Below are 19089 nucleotides of genomic sequence, written 5' to 3'. Positions count from 1 at the left end.
AAGGGGTTAATTCCCAATTAATTCTGACATAGAAAAAAAGAATTTCGCACAAAATCAAGCGAGCTGCGGATCGTGACAATTTCATGACTGATAATAATGGATGTCATTTATTTTATTATTTATCTGTCATTTAGACAGATATAAACAAAAATTCAAAGAGCTTTATTTATGTCAGCAAATTGAACAGCTGTTGAACTGTTTTCAACCAGACTTTAGTCTTTACGTTGGCGTCATTGCGTGTCGTGCGTCAATATTTTAAAAAAGAACGTTGTTGAGACAGGCACACTGTATTGCTCTAATTGTTGACTGAATGTATTACACCTCTGCAAAGTAACTGGAAAAGTGGCTCCATTACTTCTTTCTCCATTTACGAAGGTACCAGAAAAAAAAATCACGAGTGACAAACTTTTAAACAATCCACCATCTTTTGTTACGCTTGTCAACAATATTACGTCACGTCCGGCACTTGGAGTGACGTTGCTATAAGCCGCGGAGTAGCTGGGGTGGACAAACGCGGATCAACAATAGTGCGCGCTGAATGAAAACCGAAATAGAAACTGATATGCTTTGACAGTTGCGAATATTTGCAGATACGGTGAGTTAGATTTCTGGATGAAATAATCAAAATGACATAACGCAGGACCATGTAAAGTCAGGCTGTACAGCAAGTTAGCTTGTAAGATAATTTTCAGCTAACGTTTGCTAACGTTACTCCCTTTTGAGCACAGTTCAGGTTCAAGTTAACTAGGTCGTTAACCGAACGAAACTTTACTAACTTAGTTAGTTAGTTAGCTTTATCAATTAGTGCGTTAATCTGCTGTGTGGTTAGCTAACGTTAAGTCTATTAAGTGGCCATTGATCGGGATTTCCAATTCACTGCAATGTCCTCTTGGTGCTATCACTACAGAAGTGAGGTAAAAGGTGAATAAAATGTTGTTTTATATACATTGTAGCCTGTTAACATCATGGCTAGCACCCTTCTCTGGATACCTAGCTAGATAGCTGGATAACTAAACGAACGACGTAGCCACTTAAAACTGCTTGGTAACACCATATACCACGTATAGTTCTTTGGATAAAGCTTTTCCAGGGTTGATGCATTTTAACTCGCATAAAAGTTTATGTAATTTTTCTCATCTCAAGAAAACAATCATGTACACATGACCGACCATGTACGCCAACGAAACGTGATACTTACAGTGTAACGATTACGCTTACTAACACATTCAGTTTCAAAACATATAATTATGCAGAAGTGTGGAGGTGTATTTTGCTGTCAAACTCATGCCGTTGTTGTAAATGTAGCGATCACGCCTGTCAGACAGGGAGAAATCACTAGGGAGAGGTTTTAGGGACTTTTCCGTCAGCTAAAAGACACTGCTTTTTAGCAACCTTATAATGTTGCTGCGTTTTAGAGTGGGACACCAGTGTCCAGTTTCCAGTCCCAGTGTTTAATCTTGTCGCAACCCCTGGTAATCCACCATTCACCACGTTAGTGTTAGTGGTGGGATGTACTCACGGTTTGGGAGATATCAAAATGTTCCTATCGTCATATTGACTTACTGTTGTAGAATTTTATATAAATAACTGCAAAGCGTACATTTTCCCTCTCATGTGCAATGTTGATTGGGCTACTGTCACTGTCGTACCTGACCCCATATGAATTTAGCAGGATGGAAATCTCAGAATTGAGAATTGAAGCTTGTTTCTATAAAAGTTGTTTCCTAAAAAAATCGAAAGGGATTATGATAGATCATTTTGCTTTTGGTTAAATTAGCACATAACTCGTGCAGGGCTGCCATCCGACCCGAGAGCAAGTTTTAAATTTGGTTTCATTCTTCGGTGCAAGATGGTCCATTTTTTCCATTCACTCTCAATCCAGTCTATATGCAGTCTAAACTAATTAGGGTATCACAGAACATCCAAGTGATTACAGTAATTTGACACCCACATCCACTGTTGGTATATGTTCAGAGATTAATTAAACTGCTTTTTGGATATCACAATATTGAAAAACATACCTGCAATGTCTTCAAATATCATGGCGTGGGAGGTTAAAATATTCCGTTGTCCTCCTGCTTACCAGACAGGAGGCCATGTTGACGTGTGAAATCTGCGGTGAGGGTGTGATATCAGAGGCAGACATGAGGACACACCTTCTCCTCAGCCACCTGGAGAACGAGATGCGCTGCCCGCTTTGCTCCCTGGCCGGCGTCTCCTATGACGAGCTCCATTTCCACATCCACACAGCCCACGCAGAACGGGGAGACCAATCCACTCGGAAGCACAGGGGCACCGCAGCCGGTCAGGCTTGCACTAAGGCCGGCGGGTCTGACACGGTGGCCAATGGAGGCAGCCCCAGTAGGACGTGTAGCGGGGCCAGCCCCGATAGGACAGCCAACGAGCCCATCTCTGATAGGGCGGCCGGCGGGGGTCTCTCAGGCCTGGCAGCCGAAGAGCTGCTCGGAGGCACCTTTGGAAACAGACTTAGCTCCAGGGTGGGCGGTTTGCCAGATCAGACATCAGCACATGCAGAGGAACTTGCCTGTCCTGTCCTTGGTGGGAGCCCAAGAGCCCCCCACTGTGCTGGTGAGGAGAGCAAGGGAAACAGAGAGGAGCCAATCAGAACAAAACAGAAGCGCCTCTTCTCTCCTATGAAAGGTAAGGAACTCCAACAGCATGAGCCTATGAAAGTCGCCTTTTGAATGTTGAGTAAATGTATGTATACTCTGCACATTATTGGACTGTGCAAAGCTATATGACTCCATATGGCAGGATATGGTATGCCTGTGACATGTGTTTACATTACATTGCACTATTACATTATTGGCATTTAGCAGATGCTCTTATCCAGAGCAACTTACATAGGTTACAATTTTTACGTTACCCATTTATACACCTGGATATTTACTGAGGCAGTTGTGGGTTAACTACCTTGCCCAAGGGTACAATGGCAGTTTGTTACTTTAGGGAAGCTGCATCCCTGTGATATAATGCTGTTTGTTTTTCAGAGAAGTGCTTCCCATGCCCAGTGTGCCCTCTGGTGTTCAGCAACTGCTTCATCCTGCAAGAACATGTGGAGCTGCACCTGCAGGAGCAAGGGGTAGCCGAAGGTACCAGGCACCCAGCCCGCGCAGCACAGAGTATGCAGCACAGGCCACCGAACACAGCCGCGCAGCACAGAGTATGCAGCACAGGCCACCGAACACAGCTGCGCAGCACAGGATGCACAGCACACACAGCGCTAGGCCTCCCAGCACAGCTTATTCACAATGAGAAGCTTTCACAGCTTTTTCACTACATGTTACATCCACTACGCTGAGAGCACACAGCGCGTGCAAGCTCGCCGTGTGTGTAAAGTGCGCTTCTGTGTGTTGACTGCAGGCGGCCATGCGCAGCATTACGAATGCCCTCTGTGCTCGCTGACCTGCGCAGACAGCACCTCACTGCAGCTGCACGTGGAGCTCCATCTGGAGGGCAGTGCGGCCAGAGGGGCAGGTACGGTCAAAAGCACTCCTCTCTGGAGGTTCAGGCCTGCACTCAGGTGGTTCAGACTGCAGTCGTCTGTGAGACCCCTTGAGGGGGCGAACAGGCCAGTCTCTGACAGGGCTCTGGTTTCGGTGTGCTTCAGAAGGTGCTTGCTCAGACCTGCAATTGGCCAAACAGCTTCAGGAGGAAGAGGAGCGGAAGAGGAAGGTGGAGGAAGACAAACGTGAAGCAGAGGAGTTCAAGAAGCTACAGGTAATTGTTGAGCACGCTCAGGAGAATTTAGAACAGGACATATTAAAAAAACCACAATTTGTCTTTCACCAAACGAGAACAGTAACTGTTTGGAAGGAACAGGCTGTCAGTACTACAGCTTTTCTCCGGTTTCTGATGTTGTCTCTAAATGAGAACATGTTTCAGGATATGGCCTGTGAAGCAGTAAGCTCACTCAGTCCCAAGTTTGTGTGAGTGTGTATGTTTATGTGCATGTGGGCAAACAGAGGCAGTTTGGGCTAGATGGAAGCGGCGGCTACCGCAAGCAGATAGAGAAGAACCTGGAGAGGGCGGTGTCTCGTGGTCACATGGCCCCCGCCGAGTTCCACAGGAAGAGGGCGGAGGTGATGGAATCCCTGGCCTCAGGGATCGATGACGGAAGGACCAGAACATCGGGTGAGTTTTGCATTGTGTCACTCTGTTAGTGTCTATGTGCCTGTCTGTCTGCCTGTCTGTTTCAGTATGGCTGCCTGTGTCCCAGACAGTGAGTGAGTCAGCCAGTCCTTTCATCATCATGTCAGTGTGTACTCCTGTTAGTCAGTCAGTGAGCCTTTCACTGAGTCAGTGAGTCAGTCACTATTTCTCATCCTGTCAGACTGTGTTCCAGTCAGTAAATGAATGGATCTGTCAGTCAGTTAGTGAGTCCGCCTACATGTTCATCTCTCTCAGTTCATTTGGTTTATTCCATCTTCCTCCCTCTCTCTTCTGCGCTCTCAGGTTTGATGGCAGCCCTGTATGAGTATTATCTAAAGGAGGGGCGTGACTGCGCCCACGTGTGGCTGAGCGCAGAAACTGACCACTACTCGTCCTCTGAGGGAGACCGGGGCTGGGGTTGTGGCTACAGAAACTTCCAGATGCTGCTGTCATCACTGCACAGGATGGACGCCTATAAGCACTGTAACAACGGTATACACACTCACACTTACACACTATCACTGTGCACACACAAACCCACACACTCGCACACGTGAAGGATGCCTGTGGAACGTCCTTACATTTCTTCTTCAGGGCTCTGTTTTTTTTTTTTGGCAGAAGGGAGAATTCCCAGCATCCCCCAGGTGCAGGCCCTGATAGAGCAGGCCTGGCGGGAGGGGATGGACCCCCAGGGGGCGTCCCACTTCAACGGCCGGCTGCAGGGCTCACGCGCCTGGATCGGGGCAACCGAAATCTACTCCCTCTTCACCTCCTTAGGAGTCAGGTGACAGCCACTCTATCAGAATTATTCTCAATGGCTTCAAAATAATGACTGGATGCAAAAGGTGAAGAGTAGATAATGGATTCAGATAGGATATATAATGTGTATTTAGAGAGAGATTAGTGTTACTTCCAGTGACACTGACTGTTGTGCTGGGTCCACAGGGCGCATCTTATGGACTTCCATCAGCCCACTGGCTCAGGGAACACCCACCCCCGCCTCTTTGAGTGGGTGAAGAGGTACTTCTCCCAATCAGCCTGCAGGGGCACCAGGCTGCCCCCCAGGGTCGTGCAGACCACACAGCCCCCCATATACCTACAGCACCAAGGTGTGTATACACCAGTCTCCAGCATTACCCGTATACTTATAGTTCTGATTCTGACTTCATTAGACCTGCCATAGAAGGACCGTATGTGTGAGTTTTATAACCCCTCACTTACATTTCCATTGGCTGTTTTTTATTAAGTATTAATGAGGTAGTGATAGTTCAGCAATCTCTGGAAAAGTGTACAGCATCACTACATGGGAGACGGTGAGACCATGGCAGGATATGGATGGGTTGCTGAAAAAACGGCCGCAAATAGAACATTTCTTGGTCAAACTGAAAGTCACAAAAATTAAGCTGTTCATTAAAGTGGCAATCTGTTTTTCTGTCATGTTCTCAGCACTATGGTGGAACTGGGAAAATAGAGGAGGTCCATTTCAGATTTTATTGTTGTTTTACATTGCTTGACTTTCTGTGCTGTATGTCAGGAGGGCAAAAACCATACATATTGCAGCTTTAAGCAATTAACTCAGTGTTTTATTCACGTGTTCGTTAAGTGCGTTTATGTTACTGGGCATTGCATTGGAGCATTCATGATGCAGATGTTTCACGTGTGGCCAACGTGCTTGCTTATCAACTGCGCTCATTGTCCGAAGGTCACAGCCGCTCCATTGTGGGTATAGAGCAGAAGAAGAACGGCAGCTTCTGCCTCCTCATCTTCGACCCCGGCTGTCCCCCGGGGGACATGAGGAAGCTGCTGGCCCGTGACGGCGTCACCTGCGCAAGCCTGCGGCACCTCAGGAAATTCCTTGGCGGCCTGAAGCACAATCAGTACCAGATCGTGGCTGTAGAGGGCGTGCTTTCACCAGAGGAGAAACGGGTGAGGCTGCATCTGCTGTTCGGACCAGTCAGTCGCCTAGAGTGTTTAAATGGCCTGGTGCTTTCGCACGGTAATGCATACTGACAGGACGTTCTCTTGTTTTGCAGACACGAATTGCGAACTCCAGAAGCTTGCGTGCAGAGAGAATTCCATAAAGCTGGAGCATGAAAGTGTTTTATTCATTTTTAATACTGTGAAATTTTACTGATTAGTACAATCTGTGTGTGTGTATGTACATATTTAAGATTTTATTGCAATAATAAATTGTTTTTAGATTAATTCAGTGAGTTTCTCTTCACATACTGCATCTGTATGAGAGTCACATTCATGCCTCTCACAGTTTCCTCATAAACTGCCCCCTTCAAGCTGACACACAGGTAATGAAGAGGCACAGTTCCGGTGTTGTTAGCAAAATTTTATTGGCATCCAAACAGTTTCAAGGGGAAAGTCATGCGATGAGCAGCAAAGCATCACACACAACAGTGGATTTGCGGAGTAACTGAACAACAATTTGTAGACTGGATGGCTCCAAAAACCCTTTCTGGATTGTCTGTCCTCAGAGGGGGGGAAGCTGAAATGTATATTCATGGGATATTTACATCTTAGCATCTGACTTCGTTAAATCAGTCTATGACTCACTATATGTTGTTTGCCAGTCAGTGGGGGGTCTGATGATCAGCCATCTGCAAAAGCCCTAGCTGAATAATGATCGATTGTGCTCCATTTTGTGTTGGCGATTTGTGATTGGGAAGTGGTACCTGGGGTGTCTGCACCTTCCTGTCAAGGGAATGGGGGAAGAACCCCTCTGGGGTCTGATACCTTGTACTTATTACCTACACATGTACGTATATATATAAATATGTAAGTGATATGTGTACATAGTACACATTATTATCTTACATGATTGGGCGGCAGTGTAGCATAGTAGTTAAGGCGCAGGACTCGTAACCAAAAGGTTGCCGGTTCGATCCCCGCTGGGACACTGCTGCTGTACCCTTGGGCAAGGTACTTAACCCACAATTGCCTCAGTAAATATCCAGCTGTATAAATGGATAACATTGTAAAGAACTGTAACCTATGTAAGTCGCTTTGGATAAAAGCGTCTGATAAATGAATATATGTAAATGTAAATGATTAATAATCATCACATAGTCAGATCCTAGTAAGCTTGCATTAATTGCAGTGTGTGATTGGGTGAAAGGGTAGTTTTACAATAGTTTGGGTCCAGGAAAGTCAAGCTTGAATTACTACAGAAAGCACACAGGCACGCACACACACAAGTATGTCCATGTGCGTTATCCAGGGAGGCCCTGTTTCCTGGCAGAAAGATTAATCTCTCAGCTTTGGTCTCCCCCCTACAGATGTCAGTATTAAGGCATGGAAACCACCAGTCACCCCGATTTCAGACAAATGACTAAAGGCACACAAAGTTTCCATGAGACATGATTAAAAGCACATAGAGTCTCCCCCAGGACATGAGTAACAGCACACATAGTTTCCCCCATCCCAAACATGAATAAAAGAACACAGTCTCCCCTTTCCCAAACGTGTTGAAGCTCACTGTCTTCCCTATCCCAGCCTGACCCTACTCTCCGCAAGGGGACTGTTTGCTTCGTATAATTCTCACCCACTTAGTAGGTCAGAGCCCAGATCACCGTGTAAGGAGCGGGAGTCAGCAGACACTGCCTGTCTCATGACTTGATGTGCACATTCAGACATCAGATGTTCCCTTTCCCTTTACTTCAGCCCTTTTCTCTGGAGAGGTGCTCTGGACAGCGCCACACGTTTCTCATGCCAGCGCCCACTCTGGCAACTTGTCCGCGAGCATTCTGTGGAGGAAGAACACCCTGGAAGGGCTACAGTTGTGTGAGAGTTGAGGGTGAACACAGGGTGCAAGGGTTGGGTGAGAGTTCTGGAGTTTGTTTATGTAACCATTTTTCATTCCCCATATTTTCCTAAATGAGTAGATAACATACCATCCATATCCGCAAAGAATTTCATAACCAGTCATAACCAGTGTTCAGTACACTTTCCCTTGGTAAGGTTGACATCTGGGATGGTTCTCTCCCCAGATACTTCTCCCATCACTTGTAAGTCTCTCCTTGTTACATCCAATGGCTGTTTGTTGACTGAGAGAGTAATTGGCTAATGGAGCATGATAATATCAGCCATCATAGTCATAAGACTCAGTCCCCTAGTAGTTATTGTCATTTGGCTTTTATTAACTTAATGCTGGGAGGGCTAGAGTTTGGTGAGTGTAGTGAAAGGTGAGGGGTTAGAGCTGGATAAGATGGTGGAGGTGCACAGATGGGGTTACAAGGTGGTTTGGAGCAAGACGGCAGTTGGCTCAATGAGTTGTCCTCAGAGTGTTTCGAAATGGTCGGTCACACCTCCTGGCTGCTGAAGAAAAGATCTGTGTTCAGAGCGGAACAGGGTTTTGGAATCGGGGATCAGCAAAAAAGCTGACTGCATTGTTTAGACTCACCTGTATACTCAAAATCCGCCTTGCCATACCTGGGAGATCCCCACCCTACCACTGAGTCAGCGAGGTATGTTCCCCTTTTCCTTCCCTCTGAGTCACAGCACGGCAGAGGCGAAGTTTGTTTATTTTGTCTGCTGAATATTGAACATTGTGAATGCTTCCCAGTTCCAAAACCGACCACACACTTATAAACTCGTAATCTATACTTCACCACCCTGCCCAGCACATGCATCCCGTTTCCAAGAAGTGGCCTTAAAAGGAGAACGTCACCTCAACATGAAGTCACATTTCTGTCGTAATCCAATGGTCTTGCTTTATGTCAGCCTCAGAGTGATGTAAGTGAAAGCAGTTGGGACATCTCATGAACAGTAAACACAGGATTTACGTGACACAACTCCTGAGCACACAGCGGGAAACCTTTGCACTCTGACTCTGTGCTGTGTTCTAGAGATGCTACGCCGTGGCTCATGTAGATGTGCTATCTGCTAGACGGATCGACAACATCTTGCACGTGTGCACGTTTTTGATGGCTCCAGTTTAAGCTCCTTTTTTTTCTGGGGGTTTGTAATTTGATTACAGCGCACTTCCTGAAGTCATTCAACACTGAGGCTGGCTTTAAAAAAGCAAGAGATCCAGCTCACCACCAATCGCTCCTGGGGAACGACAGCAGCACAAGCAACAATGGCTGGTAGGAGAGCTGTGCACTACTTGGGGGGTTGAGGGCTGGGGTTTGGGTTGGGGTTGGGGTTGGGGGGTGGAGGTGGGGCTGTTTCATGCCCTTTGAGACACTGTACTATTGACACATACTCCCTGAACAGCACTTTGGGGAGCCATTTTGTCCTTACTGGTGTTTAATAAACACCCAGCAGAGGGAAAAGGATGGACAGTTCTCCATTTAATGTAAAAACTAGTCTTCTTTTAAGAAGGGATGACAAGAAGGAAATAATTATGCAAGCAAGTGATTTTCAAATGATGGAGTATAACAGCTTTGTAGGTTTTACCTCATAGTTCATTCAAAATTGAAATTCATTCCTGGTTGTCAAAAACCATGCAAAGGTATGCAAACTAGATCAGGAAAAAGTGAAGTTGGATGATACTGCATGAAGGTTTTTACACCAGCCAAAGCTACTCATACAGATAAATTCTTAGAGCTCCACAATACTATACACCATAGTACATGTGATTGTTGTGCACATTAGCATGGCGTACATAAGATTGTAGTCCTTAAAAAATTACCTTTGATGTTATCTTTATTTGAGAGATTTTCTCTTGACTTTGATTTTCTGATGGGAAGGGGAAACTGTCTGTGTTTAAATGTAATGATCAAGATATGATAAAGGATTTTGGCATTGGTTTTTAATATATAGTATTACTCATTTCTGTGTATATACTGAGGAACAGGGTTGCTGAAATTAGTAGGAATTAAACCACACCACACAGAACACAGTCACAGATTTCATTTCCATGGGTGGGTACAGCTGACTGAGAATGTTGAGCAAATAAGATACATGAATTGCATAAATAACATGAAACTGAGACATCTATGCGCTTGTGTGCATGCATGCTTGTGTGTGTGTGTGTGTGTGTGTGTGCATGTTTGTGTGTTTGTGGATCTTCATAGACTCTACAGATGGGTGTGAAACTCAGATTCCAGACTTCAAACTGATCCCACACCGAGGTTTCTACCTAATCTCTGGGATCCATTCTCCAAAGGAAGTGGATCAGATCCAGAACTGGGAGATCCGAGACTCAGACATCTTTGTCATAACTTACCCCAAATCAGGTAAGGACAGCAGTATCTCCTCACTGACAATGGATGACAGTGTGACCGAGAGTGTTTGACTGGATGACTGAAACTCTGGGGTACTAAATACTTCATACTGGTGGTTCAGGTGGTTAAGGCACACCTTCAAAGCACAAGCTGAGTCCCGTGGCCTGAGTTTGAACCCGGCTGTGTCTTTTGCCGACAGTACCCACAGCAGCAAAGCAAACTGGGTTCGTTCTGCTGGGGTTGGAGAGGGTGGGTTGGCCAGGTTCCCCTGGTCTCACTGCTCTCAACGCTCTGCAGTTTGTTTGGGCACCTCTGAGCAGCTTAGATTACATTAGGGACATGCCTCCTGGTGCCCTATGAAGCTGTAATGTGGAAAATAGCCATGCCAGGCAGGTATGTGTTTCAGTGTGTACATGTGTATATATGTGTAGGCTATGCGTCTCAGCTCACACTCAAGGTACAGGGGTTTTGCAGTGGGATGAGCCTAATTTACAATTGGTAAAAAAAAGATGTATGAAAAAGTGCTTAAAAACTTTCTTTATATGCTGTGTAGGACAACCATCCAGTGATCAACCCTATCAACACTGTCAGTTCTGACCACACATCACATCTGAATCAGAGTCACGCGAGTTCAGAAAACCCGTTACATACATAAATACATAAACCATACATAACAATATGTATATATAACCCATAAATGGCCTCCACCAGTATTTTGCCTGTAACCGGCCTACATCCTGTGTCAGATTTCTCTCTGACCCTGATCTCTGAAATGGGTCTGCGGAACGCTGTACATCCTGTTTTTCCTCAGTGTCCTCTGAAGCTGTGGGCTTACTCTGAAACACCAAGACTGGCAGAACACGTTAAACAGACACCACGGGCTCGCTGCAACACAATCCCAATATATTTTAACAGCCCCTTTTCATCAAGGAATACAAAGAGCTATAGAGAGAAGAAAATGAGGCTTAGAGGGTTAGAACATTGGTGCACCAATGTCTTAAGACACACACCCAGAGTAATCAAGCATTCAACATAGGAGTAATATGATTAATGTGAAATCTTACAGAATCAGAGGTTTTGATCTGAGAAGATGTTTTTGCAAGGAAATTCTTTTGCATGTGCAATCTGACCAGGGGCAACGTTATATTTGCTACCCTCATGAAATCAACCAAACGAAAAGGAGATGAATGATGACCATAGTCTCACAGTTGCACAGTGGCTGGCTTTCTTCACTCATTTCCCTAATACAGATGTGTTTGTTATGGTTGTGAGAAAACTGTTTTGTTTTGTATTGGGAGAAAGTGGGTAATTGCGAAACTCTTTTGGTGAACATTTTTTATTGGACTCGGTGATTAATATGGCACAAAACAGTTGTTACTTGATATTTGAACTACAGCTCCTGACATTTAGCATTGGTTGTGTGAGGTTGAAACATGACCTCACACAAGTGACACGTGGAGCCAAACACAAACAAAGCATGTGGAGCAAAATATGAACAAAGCATGATCTTGGCATGGGTGTTTTGGTAGTCATATTTTTCAAGAAAAATCTCACTGCCTTATTTAGAAATATTTTTGGGAACTGACTGTCAGTAAGTCACATGTTTCCAAGTTACCAAATAATTTACTTTTTACCAATGTGTAACCAAGCAAATTTCTAACACTTCAGTTTTCACCTACTTGATACATTAGAAGGCTACCAGCAGAATGTCAGATTTGATAGTGCTCTTAATCAGGGGTGCACAGCATATGGTCTATAGGCCAGATGAGGAACATTAATTAGTTTAATACAGCCTGACAGTGATTATTTAAAATTTAATTATTATTAAGAATTTCTGGTTTCAGACACATAAAAGGCACAATCCTTTTTTTGAGTGACTAGAAGATAATGAATAAACAGTATTATAATGTTCACTGGTGCTTTAAGAAAATGATTACAAAAATTGGACAAATAGCACCTAAATAGCACCAGTGATTTGGTGGAATGGACAGAGTTGGTTGGTTAGTAGCCCTTTTTATCTATAATGCATGTATTTTTATGCCTGCAATTGTTCCTGTGTAATAGGGAACCATTGCTGCGTTATAATTGTGCTCGTTTGGACTTGCTATTGCACATTAATACTTCGGAATGCAGGGAGTTGTTTTTTTAATGCTGCCATTATTTGACAGTGTGTGGGCGTTTGTTTTGTTTAAAAGAACTTTTTGTACAGGAGCAGTAATGGAGCCTATAGAAATCTATACATAACCTATGTAACTGTATTCTTTGGTATACAGACTTTTGGCTGAGAAACTGAGCAATGAACTGAGAAATACTTAGTTGTGTAAATGAAACCTACTGCTGGAACAGGCCTGCTTTTGCTGGAGTGAAACGTGAATGAAATGAAGTTGAAATATTGGTACCACAGCTGCAACAGGGGTTTTTTTTCTGAGAGGACAAAGAGTGGATCTGAGGTATGCACAACTGCCAATGTCAAAGTTGCTGAACTCATTACTCATTCCATTAAGTCAGGCCACTACTGCTTGTTTCCTGGAATTATGCCTCCCTGTGCAAAAATGCTGCTATCCCCACCACATTCTCATGGATAGATACCATTAACACAGCACTGGACTGCACAACATAGCCTCCCCGCTATCTAATATTGTTAGCATGAGGCCAGCTATCGTATACACCCATACCCCAACATGTTTAAGAGAAACTTGTCTGATACAATGCAACTAATGATTCTGGCTAAATTCATTTTACCAAATACAGGGTAATTTATATCAGAAAGATGGACAGCATATGAGAAGTTAATAATTGAAACATATACTCCAATCAAAGTGGCTGAAATACCAAGGGAATCCCCTTTTTCTGGTTTGGTTACCTCATGCGTCCTCTGTACACCTCTAGCAAGCCAGACATGGCATAGTCATTGCAAGATTATTTCTCTCTCTGTGGGAAGTCACATTCCAGTCAGCGCTACACACATCTTAACAAGCATATGTGATTATGCTCACAATATTAATCGTGCTAATCAAGCATTCCAGAATTGCTATTGCATTCCTGCTGGGGGCCTAGGGTGGCCATTCACGAAGCACTTTATTCCAAATGCCTGAAAAATCAAGTCTATATGTGGTTGTATGTTATCATGTATATCAAGAGGATATTATTTTCCACAATGTGAAGAGAGAGCATATAGGCTCTATAGCTCAACAGCTTTGCACAGTCAAGAAGCCATGGATAATGGTTTACCATGAATGAATCAATTTTTTTAAACTATGGATTGCCCAAATTCTTTTTTCTCCTTTTTCTGGCAATTTAGAATGTCCAGTTGTATCATCACTGAAACATCTACTGAAAAACTGGGTGAGGGCAGAAAAACACACGCACTCCTCTGAAACACAAGGCCAAGCGCCACTTCTTTTTACATCACATTCTATAAGTTGATATAGACCTGAGGTGGAGAGAGACATTTCATGTGCAGCTTTATACAGGCCAAACTCTTGGGGTCCCGACCGACCAGTGGGGTCACTAGTGTGAAATGAGATAGTTAAACCCAGACTGACCTACCCAGCCCTATACCTGGTGATAGCCAATTTGTTCCGCTGCTATGGGCTTCTGGTCATGATCAGCTGATGACACAGCCAGGATTGTACCCAGGCTGTAGAGCTCAGCTTGCATTCAAAGGGTATAAATTGACTACTGAGCTACTCTGTAACCTTTGAATCAAATTAATTTAACACAGAAATGGAAAATCGCAGGTTGATGCTTATCATGAGGTGCTTAATTGAACTAGGGAAACCTACCTATAATATGCTGAGCATTAAAAAATGGCATCTTAAGATCTTCAGAGTGGCCAAGTCATCTCGAATGCAGGCTGAGCTTTATGGCTCAGGTTCAAAACTGACCATATCATCCGCTAACATTGAGGTAGAGCCCACAACACTAGAACACATTGCTTGCATTCAACTGGAGATAAGGGAGGACAAGACAGGATTTCCTTGTCTCAATACTCTTAGGCACTTGCCAACACATAGCTCAGATAACATGACTGGAGTAGCCCCTCCAGTAAGCTCCCACTTCATGAGTGGGGCACCGGGACTTGTAACGTGAAAAACAGCTGTTGGCTGTGAGCAAGGTTATCAGAGGATTGCCTCTCACTGTCAGAGGATTTGCCTCACCTCAGCATTACTGAAACAATGTAAAGGTTGCCTAGGTAAGATGAGTCTTATGTACTCATGATTTAAAAATAGTCATATTAAGGGGGAAAAAAGTATTTAAAAATGAGGTACCATAGTTGGTTGTATGATAGGTTGCACTTGTCCATGGATCAGTCAATTGTTCTTACAATTTAAATGGCAACAGAAATTAATTGATAAAGACAGACATTTTGATCAACGTGTTTCAGTTCAACAAACGTGTTGAAAAAGCAAATGCACATAAAGTTGTGCAGGGAGCTCCTCTTGCTCGTGAATGACCTCATTGAATGTTAGCATCTGAGGCTGTTTTTTTTCATCTCAATTTTTGACCCTACACACCCAAGAGGATGATTCAAAGACATTCTTTTTCCTCATAAAACAAGACTTATTTCTGCAACAGGGAAGGGACACACACAGAAGTGTGAGAGAAGTGAATGACCTGAACCGCTATTTGTCAGAGGCTATGTGTGAGTTCTGTTTTGAAATCAAACTGAAGCTATGCACAAGTCAGGTCTACCACAGACAGACAACTCAGTCTTGAACCTTGGCTGACACTGAGGGCTGGTGCTATCATGAGTTCACACAGGAGAAACTTTAGAGGGAGTTTTCCATCATCGACACAGCTGTGGCATGAAAGAGCCACCTTGAATTGTTAGTCAGCCCATTATCTGTTGCTTCAGAGAATGCAATCAGCAATTTCTTGTACTGTTTTGAGAAACAAGCATAGCAAGGTGCCTTGTATTTACTTGTCACTTGACTATTTTCATAATAAGTCTTTTAAAAGTACAAAATAGACACTCGCTATATCTTGAATGTTGTGGCCGTTTTTTTACCCATTTTTTTGCATGCCTTACGCCTCATGAGCACCAGGCCAGTATTTAATATTATTTCCAAAAGACAGCACCTTCTTGAAGCACTCTGCACATGCATGCACATTTAAGCAGGAGCCCCTACAAACGCACAAACTGCGCCTCACGGGTTTTAATGAACTCATGTGAACTTTCTGTGACCTTCGTCCCTCTGTGATTTACAGGGACCATCTGGATGCAGCAGATTCTGAGTCTGATAGAAGCAAAGGGAGACGTCGCGGCCACAATGGGCCAGCTGAACTCCGAACGCATCCCTTGGATCGAGCTGATCGGCAGCAAGAAGGAGTTCGTCTCCACCCCCTCGCCTCGCTTCCGCGTCTCTCACCTAGCCTACAAGTTCGCCCCCCAAGAGCTGAAACAGAAAAGAGGCAAGGTATGGGAATTGTCCTTTCTCTCTGATCATGTTTAACAGCTGTCCTTGTGTGCTGCTTAATGGTAATAACAATAACCACAGGTGATATACGTGGCAAGAAACCCGAAAGACATCCTAGTGTCCTACTACCACTTCCACTCATACGCTACCATGCTGGAGACGCCCAAGGACTTCGATGACTTTTTCGAGAAGTTTATGGAAGGAAAAGGTAGCGTAACTGTGTGTTGAATTTTTTCCATTCCCAGCAGTGCTGAGCTCCTAGTGTGCGTTAAGCATATTTTAGTGAATGTTATGTTTAGCAGCACCGAGTGTATGCGGGTACTGCTCATTCAGTGTTCTGTTGAGTTGTAGAGGGTGTGTTGAGTGTATGTTGTGCTTAACAGTAAATAGCACCAAGCACTTCTGGGTGTTTACTTTTTAGTGAAGTGCTGAGTCATGCTGGGTTGTCAAACACATTTGCTTATTGCTTACTGTGTGTTGAGTAGAATTGTGTGTGTTCTGTGAGCAGTGTTTGGGAACCGTTGGTTTGAGCACATCAAGGCCTGGTACTCGCACAGAGATGACATGAACTTCCTGTACGTAACATACGAGGACATGATTCAGGTGGGCCCTTGTGTAACCTGTGAATTACACAATTAGTACTGTGCGAATGACGGCTTTGTGTCACAGTTTGTTATTAACCCGAGCACGGTTGCAGGACTTGAGGTCGGTGGTGGACAGGATCTGCTCCTTTCTGGAGAAGAACCTGACTGTTGAACAGAAGGAGAACGTGGTCGAGCACAGTACCTTCAAGAACATGAAGAAGAACCCCAGCGCCAACTACGAACCCGTGTCCTCCTCGCTCCTCAACCACAAGAAGGGCTCGTTCATGAGGAAAGGTGAGGAGAGTTCACTCACATCTACATTCCAATCTAGGCATGCGGCCCACATAAAAACAGTCTCTCATTATCTACACAAGTCACACACAGTCTACCGAGCAAATATTATAAAATCAATGATCGCAGCCGGTGTGAGAGCAGTCACACGCGATCCGATCATACTGCTAATCTCCACTACAGAGCATTCCTGCCCCTATGCACAAGTTACGGGGTGTTGATAAAAATGCCATTTTATTTTTCCTTTTTGTGTTTTCTGAAAAGGGACCGTAGGTGATTGGAAAAACTACTTCACTGTGGCTCAGAACGAGAGATTTGATCTTGCCTTCCAAGAGACGATGAGAGACCTACCACTCACATTCCTGTGGGACATCAAAGATATCACTGCATCATTGGCTCCTCACAGTTAAAGCTGGCACAACCCAACAAAGCTGAAATCAAGGTGAAATCATGACCTCACTAGATGCAATACTAACCTCTACTTACTTCTAATCATTACATACTGCAAAATTTCTGTCTCCTATTAACCAATAACTGTATATACAAAGGATCAAGCTCCTCTATTTTATTACAGCTGCTGTGTGCAACATGCTTCAAAATCGCAATGAAGACACCAATTCAGAATAATGCTGGAAGATTCACTAATCATCTCAAACTGACTGGAATCAACTCAGACCACAGGCATAGTACTGCTGTGTTTTGAAGGGGAAGTGTGGAGTCCTCATTGACTATACCCTGAACAATAGAGATTACTTTAATATCAGTTAAAGACTTGAGTTAAACAGCCAGAAAAGAAAATCATTTCTGTCAAATGGACATTCTTGCTCAAGTCTGTCCAAGGTTGGTGAAAGTGATACTGATACATTCACTGTTGAAGTCCCTTTCCTCAGTATATTATTGATCTGTGGTCTTGCAAAACAAGTGATTTGACAATGAGTCAGCAGCGGTGGAACACAACTGGCCTTGTTCCACCAGGGTTTGGTAGGTTTTTTTCAGCTGGGGTTCGCTATTTTAAATGCTCTCAGTGGTGTACAACTCATTAGGCACCTGTGAGCTGCTCAGATGACATCAGGGAGGCATGCCTCTATCATCTGCTCAGCATTTGGTCTCCTGGTGAACTGTGGGACTTGTAGTTTGAAAGGTAGTCATTGTTAGTGAGGACTGCTTTCACTGTACACCAGCAGACCTACATGAGCGCAGAGGATGTCATCATGAGACCAGCCTATGTACAATTGGTTATTCCAAAACGTGGTGAATAAGCACAGGAAAAAGGATTAGAAAATGACCTGATTAATGTGAAAAGACTCACACAAGAGAAATAAAGCTGCGATGTGCTCTCTCGGGCCCCTTTCAGTTCACCAAAGGCTTTCAAAAACACAGTGCAGCCATTAACACTCAAGTTCCTGCCCTTCCCTTGATCTCCTCTTCCCTCCCTGTCTGACCTTCCCTTTGGCATGGTTTCAGCATATTTCCTCCCATTATTGACACAAAGGCAGGAATCTGCCGCCTCCGGAGCCTTCAGGCAGCGTCTTCTCAGCGTTTGTAAAACAGTAGTGTCTTCGCCGTGTTCTCTTGCGCAATCCCCGCACCTAGCTCTTGCCTTTCCACCAGGCTGTCCTTGTGCTCCCAGGAGCCACTGGGAGGTCATATGCGCACGCCCATTACAGGCGTCAACACAACATTACTAACAACGCTTATTTATGCATCAGCCTTCTGTATCAAATGTTTGCTCTTTTGCAGAGCAACCTTAACTGGTTGGATAAGCACCCATTTATAATACACCCAGACACCACTGTAAGGGGATATAGCCTTTGGGCACTGGCTGCCAGCTATCTGCTGAGTGATAACATGGTAACTTTTGGCAAGATTTTCTTGAATTAATTTAAATTTCTATATTCTTAAAAAGACTGATATTCTAAGTGCAGAAATCCCACTCCAATCATGACCACCCCCCCCCCCCACAAAAAAATATAGGACTTGTTTATTTCTGCAGTAAAAAGTTATCTGTATTTATCAAAACCACTATTCCCCTGCACAAGGCTCTGTATGGAGCAGACATAGTGCAGTACTGCCCCCTGCTGGCTGCTCACATTGCCTGCAACGGTGTCACCCCACCTCCCTCAAGACTGGGTTATGTTTCTTGCTGTTAGCACAGCCAAAGTGGACGCACAAACAAACTGACATAATTGTAACCAAAACAAAGGGTCACACTTCGCTGCTCTCAAGTGTCGTGCTGTTTGCCGTGCACAGCCCAGATTTTCTAACAATGCTGAGGGCAATGCAGTTAATGGAAGGAGGCGTTTCCAAGCTAAACTGCTTCCCTTTCATCACTACAGAAAAGCGTAATAAATGTGAAGGCTTCTCGGCTCACAGAGGATTCTTTGGTGCCAGCAAGCAAGCTGGAACCATAAACAAGCCTTCAGCATGTTAAAATCAGATACA

At 44.3% G+C, this 19089-nt stretch overlaps 2 protein-coding genes across 3 annotated transcripts; both read left to right on the top strand.

Moving 5' to 3' along the window:
* The first annotated feature begins 497 nt into the window (after window positions 1-497).
* Window positions 498-6287, top strand: LOC118784897 (zinc finger containing ubiquitin peptidase 1). Of its 2 annotated transcripts, none has more exons than XM_036539368.1 (11): window positions 498-595; window positions 2087-2661; window positions 3012-3113; window positions 3385-3498; window positions 3632-3741; window positions 3987-4155; window positions 4477-4665; window positions 4792-4957; window positions 5119-5282; window positions 5876-6099; window positions 6207-6287. In XM_036539368.1, the coding sequence occupies exons 2-11, from the start codon at window positions 2097-2099 to the stop codon at window positions 6252-6254; spliced, it is 1851 nt and encodes a 616-aa protein (XP_036395261.1). In that variant the 5' UTR covers window positions 498-595; window positions 2087-2096; the 3' UTR covers window positions 6255-6287. The 2 variants fall into 2 exon arrangements, with proteins under 2 accessions (XP_036395261.1, XP_036395262.1); XM_036539369.1 differs by lacking the exon at window positions 498-595 and adding an exon at window positions 861-921.
* A 2683-nt stretch (window positions 6288-8970) lies between these two features.
* On the top strand, window positions 8971-19052 carry LOC118784586 (amine sulfotransferase-like). The gene is made up of 8 exons (XM_036538893.1): window positions 8971-9269; window positions 10203-10364; window positions 15564-15772; window positions 15854-15980; window positions 16281-16375; window positions 16470-16650; window positions 16912-17089; window positions 17222-19052. Exons 1-7 carry the CDS (start codon window positions 9263-9265, stop codon window positions 17055-17057), a joined length of 927 nt encoding a protein of 308 aa, XP_036394786.1. The 5' UTR covers window positions 8971-9262; the 3' UTR covers window positions 17058-17089; window positions 17222-19052.
* The last annotated feature ends 37 nt before the right edge of the window (window positions 19053-19089 follow it).

This window comes from Megalops cyprinoides, chromosome 10, assembly GCF_013368585.1.
Source record: "Megalops cyprinoides isolate fMegCyp1 chromosome 10, fMegCyp1.pri, whole genome shotgun sequence".
NCBI classification, from domain to species: domain Eukaryota; kingdom Metazoa; phylum Chordata; class Actinopteri; order Elopiformes; family Megalopidae; genus Megalops; species Megalops cyprinoides.
Note: the sequence above shows the minus strand (reverse complement) of the source record. Positions and strands in the feature narration are given on the sequence as shown.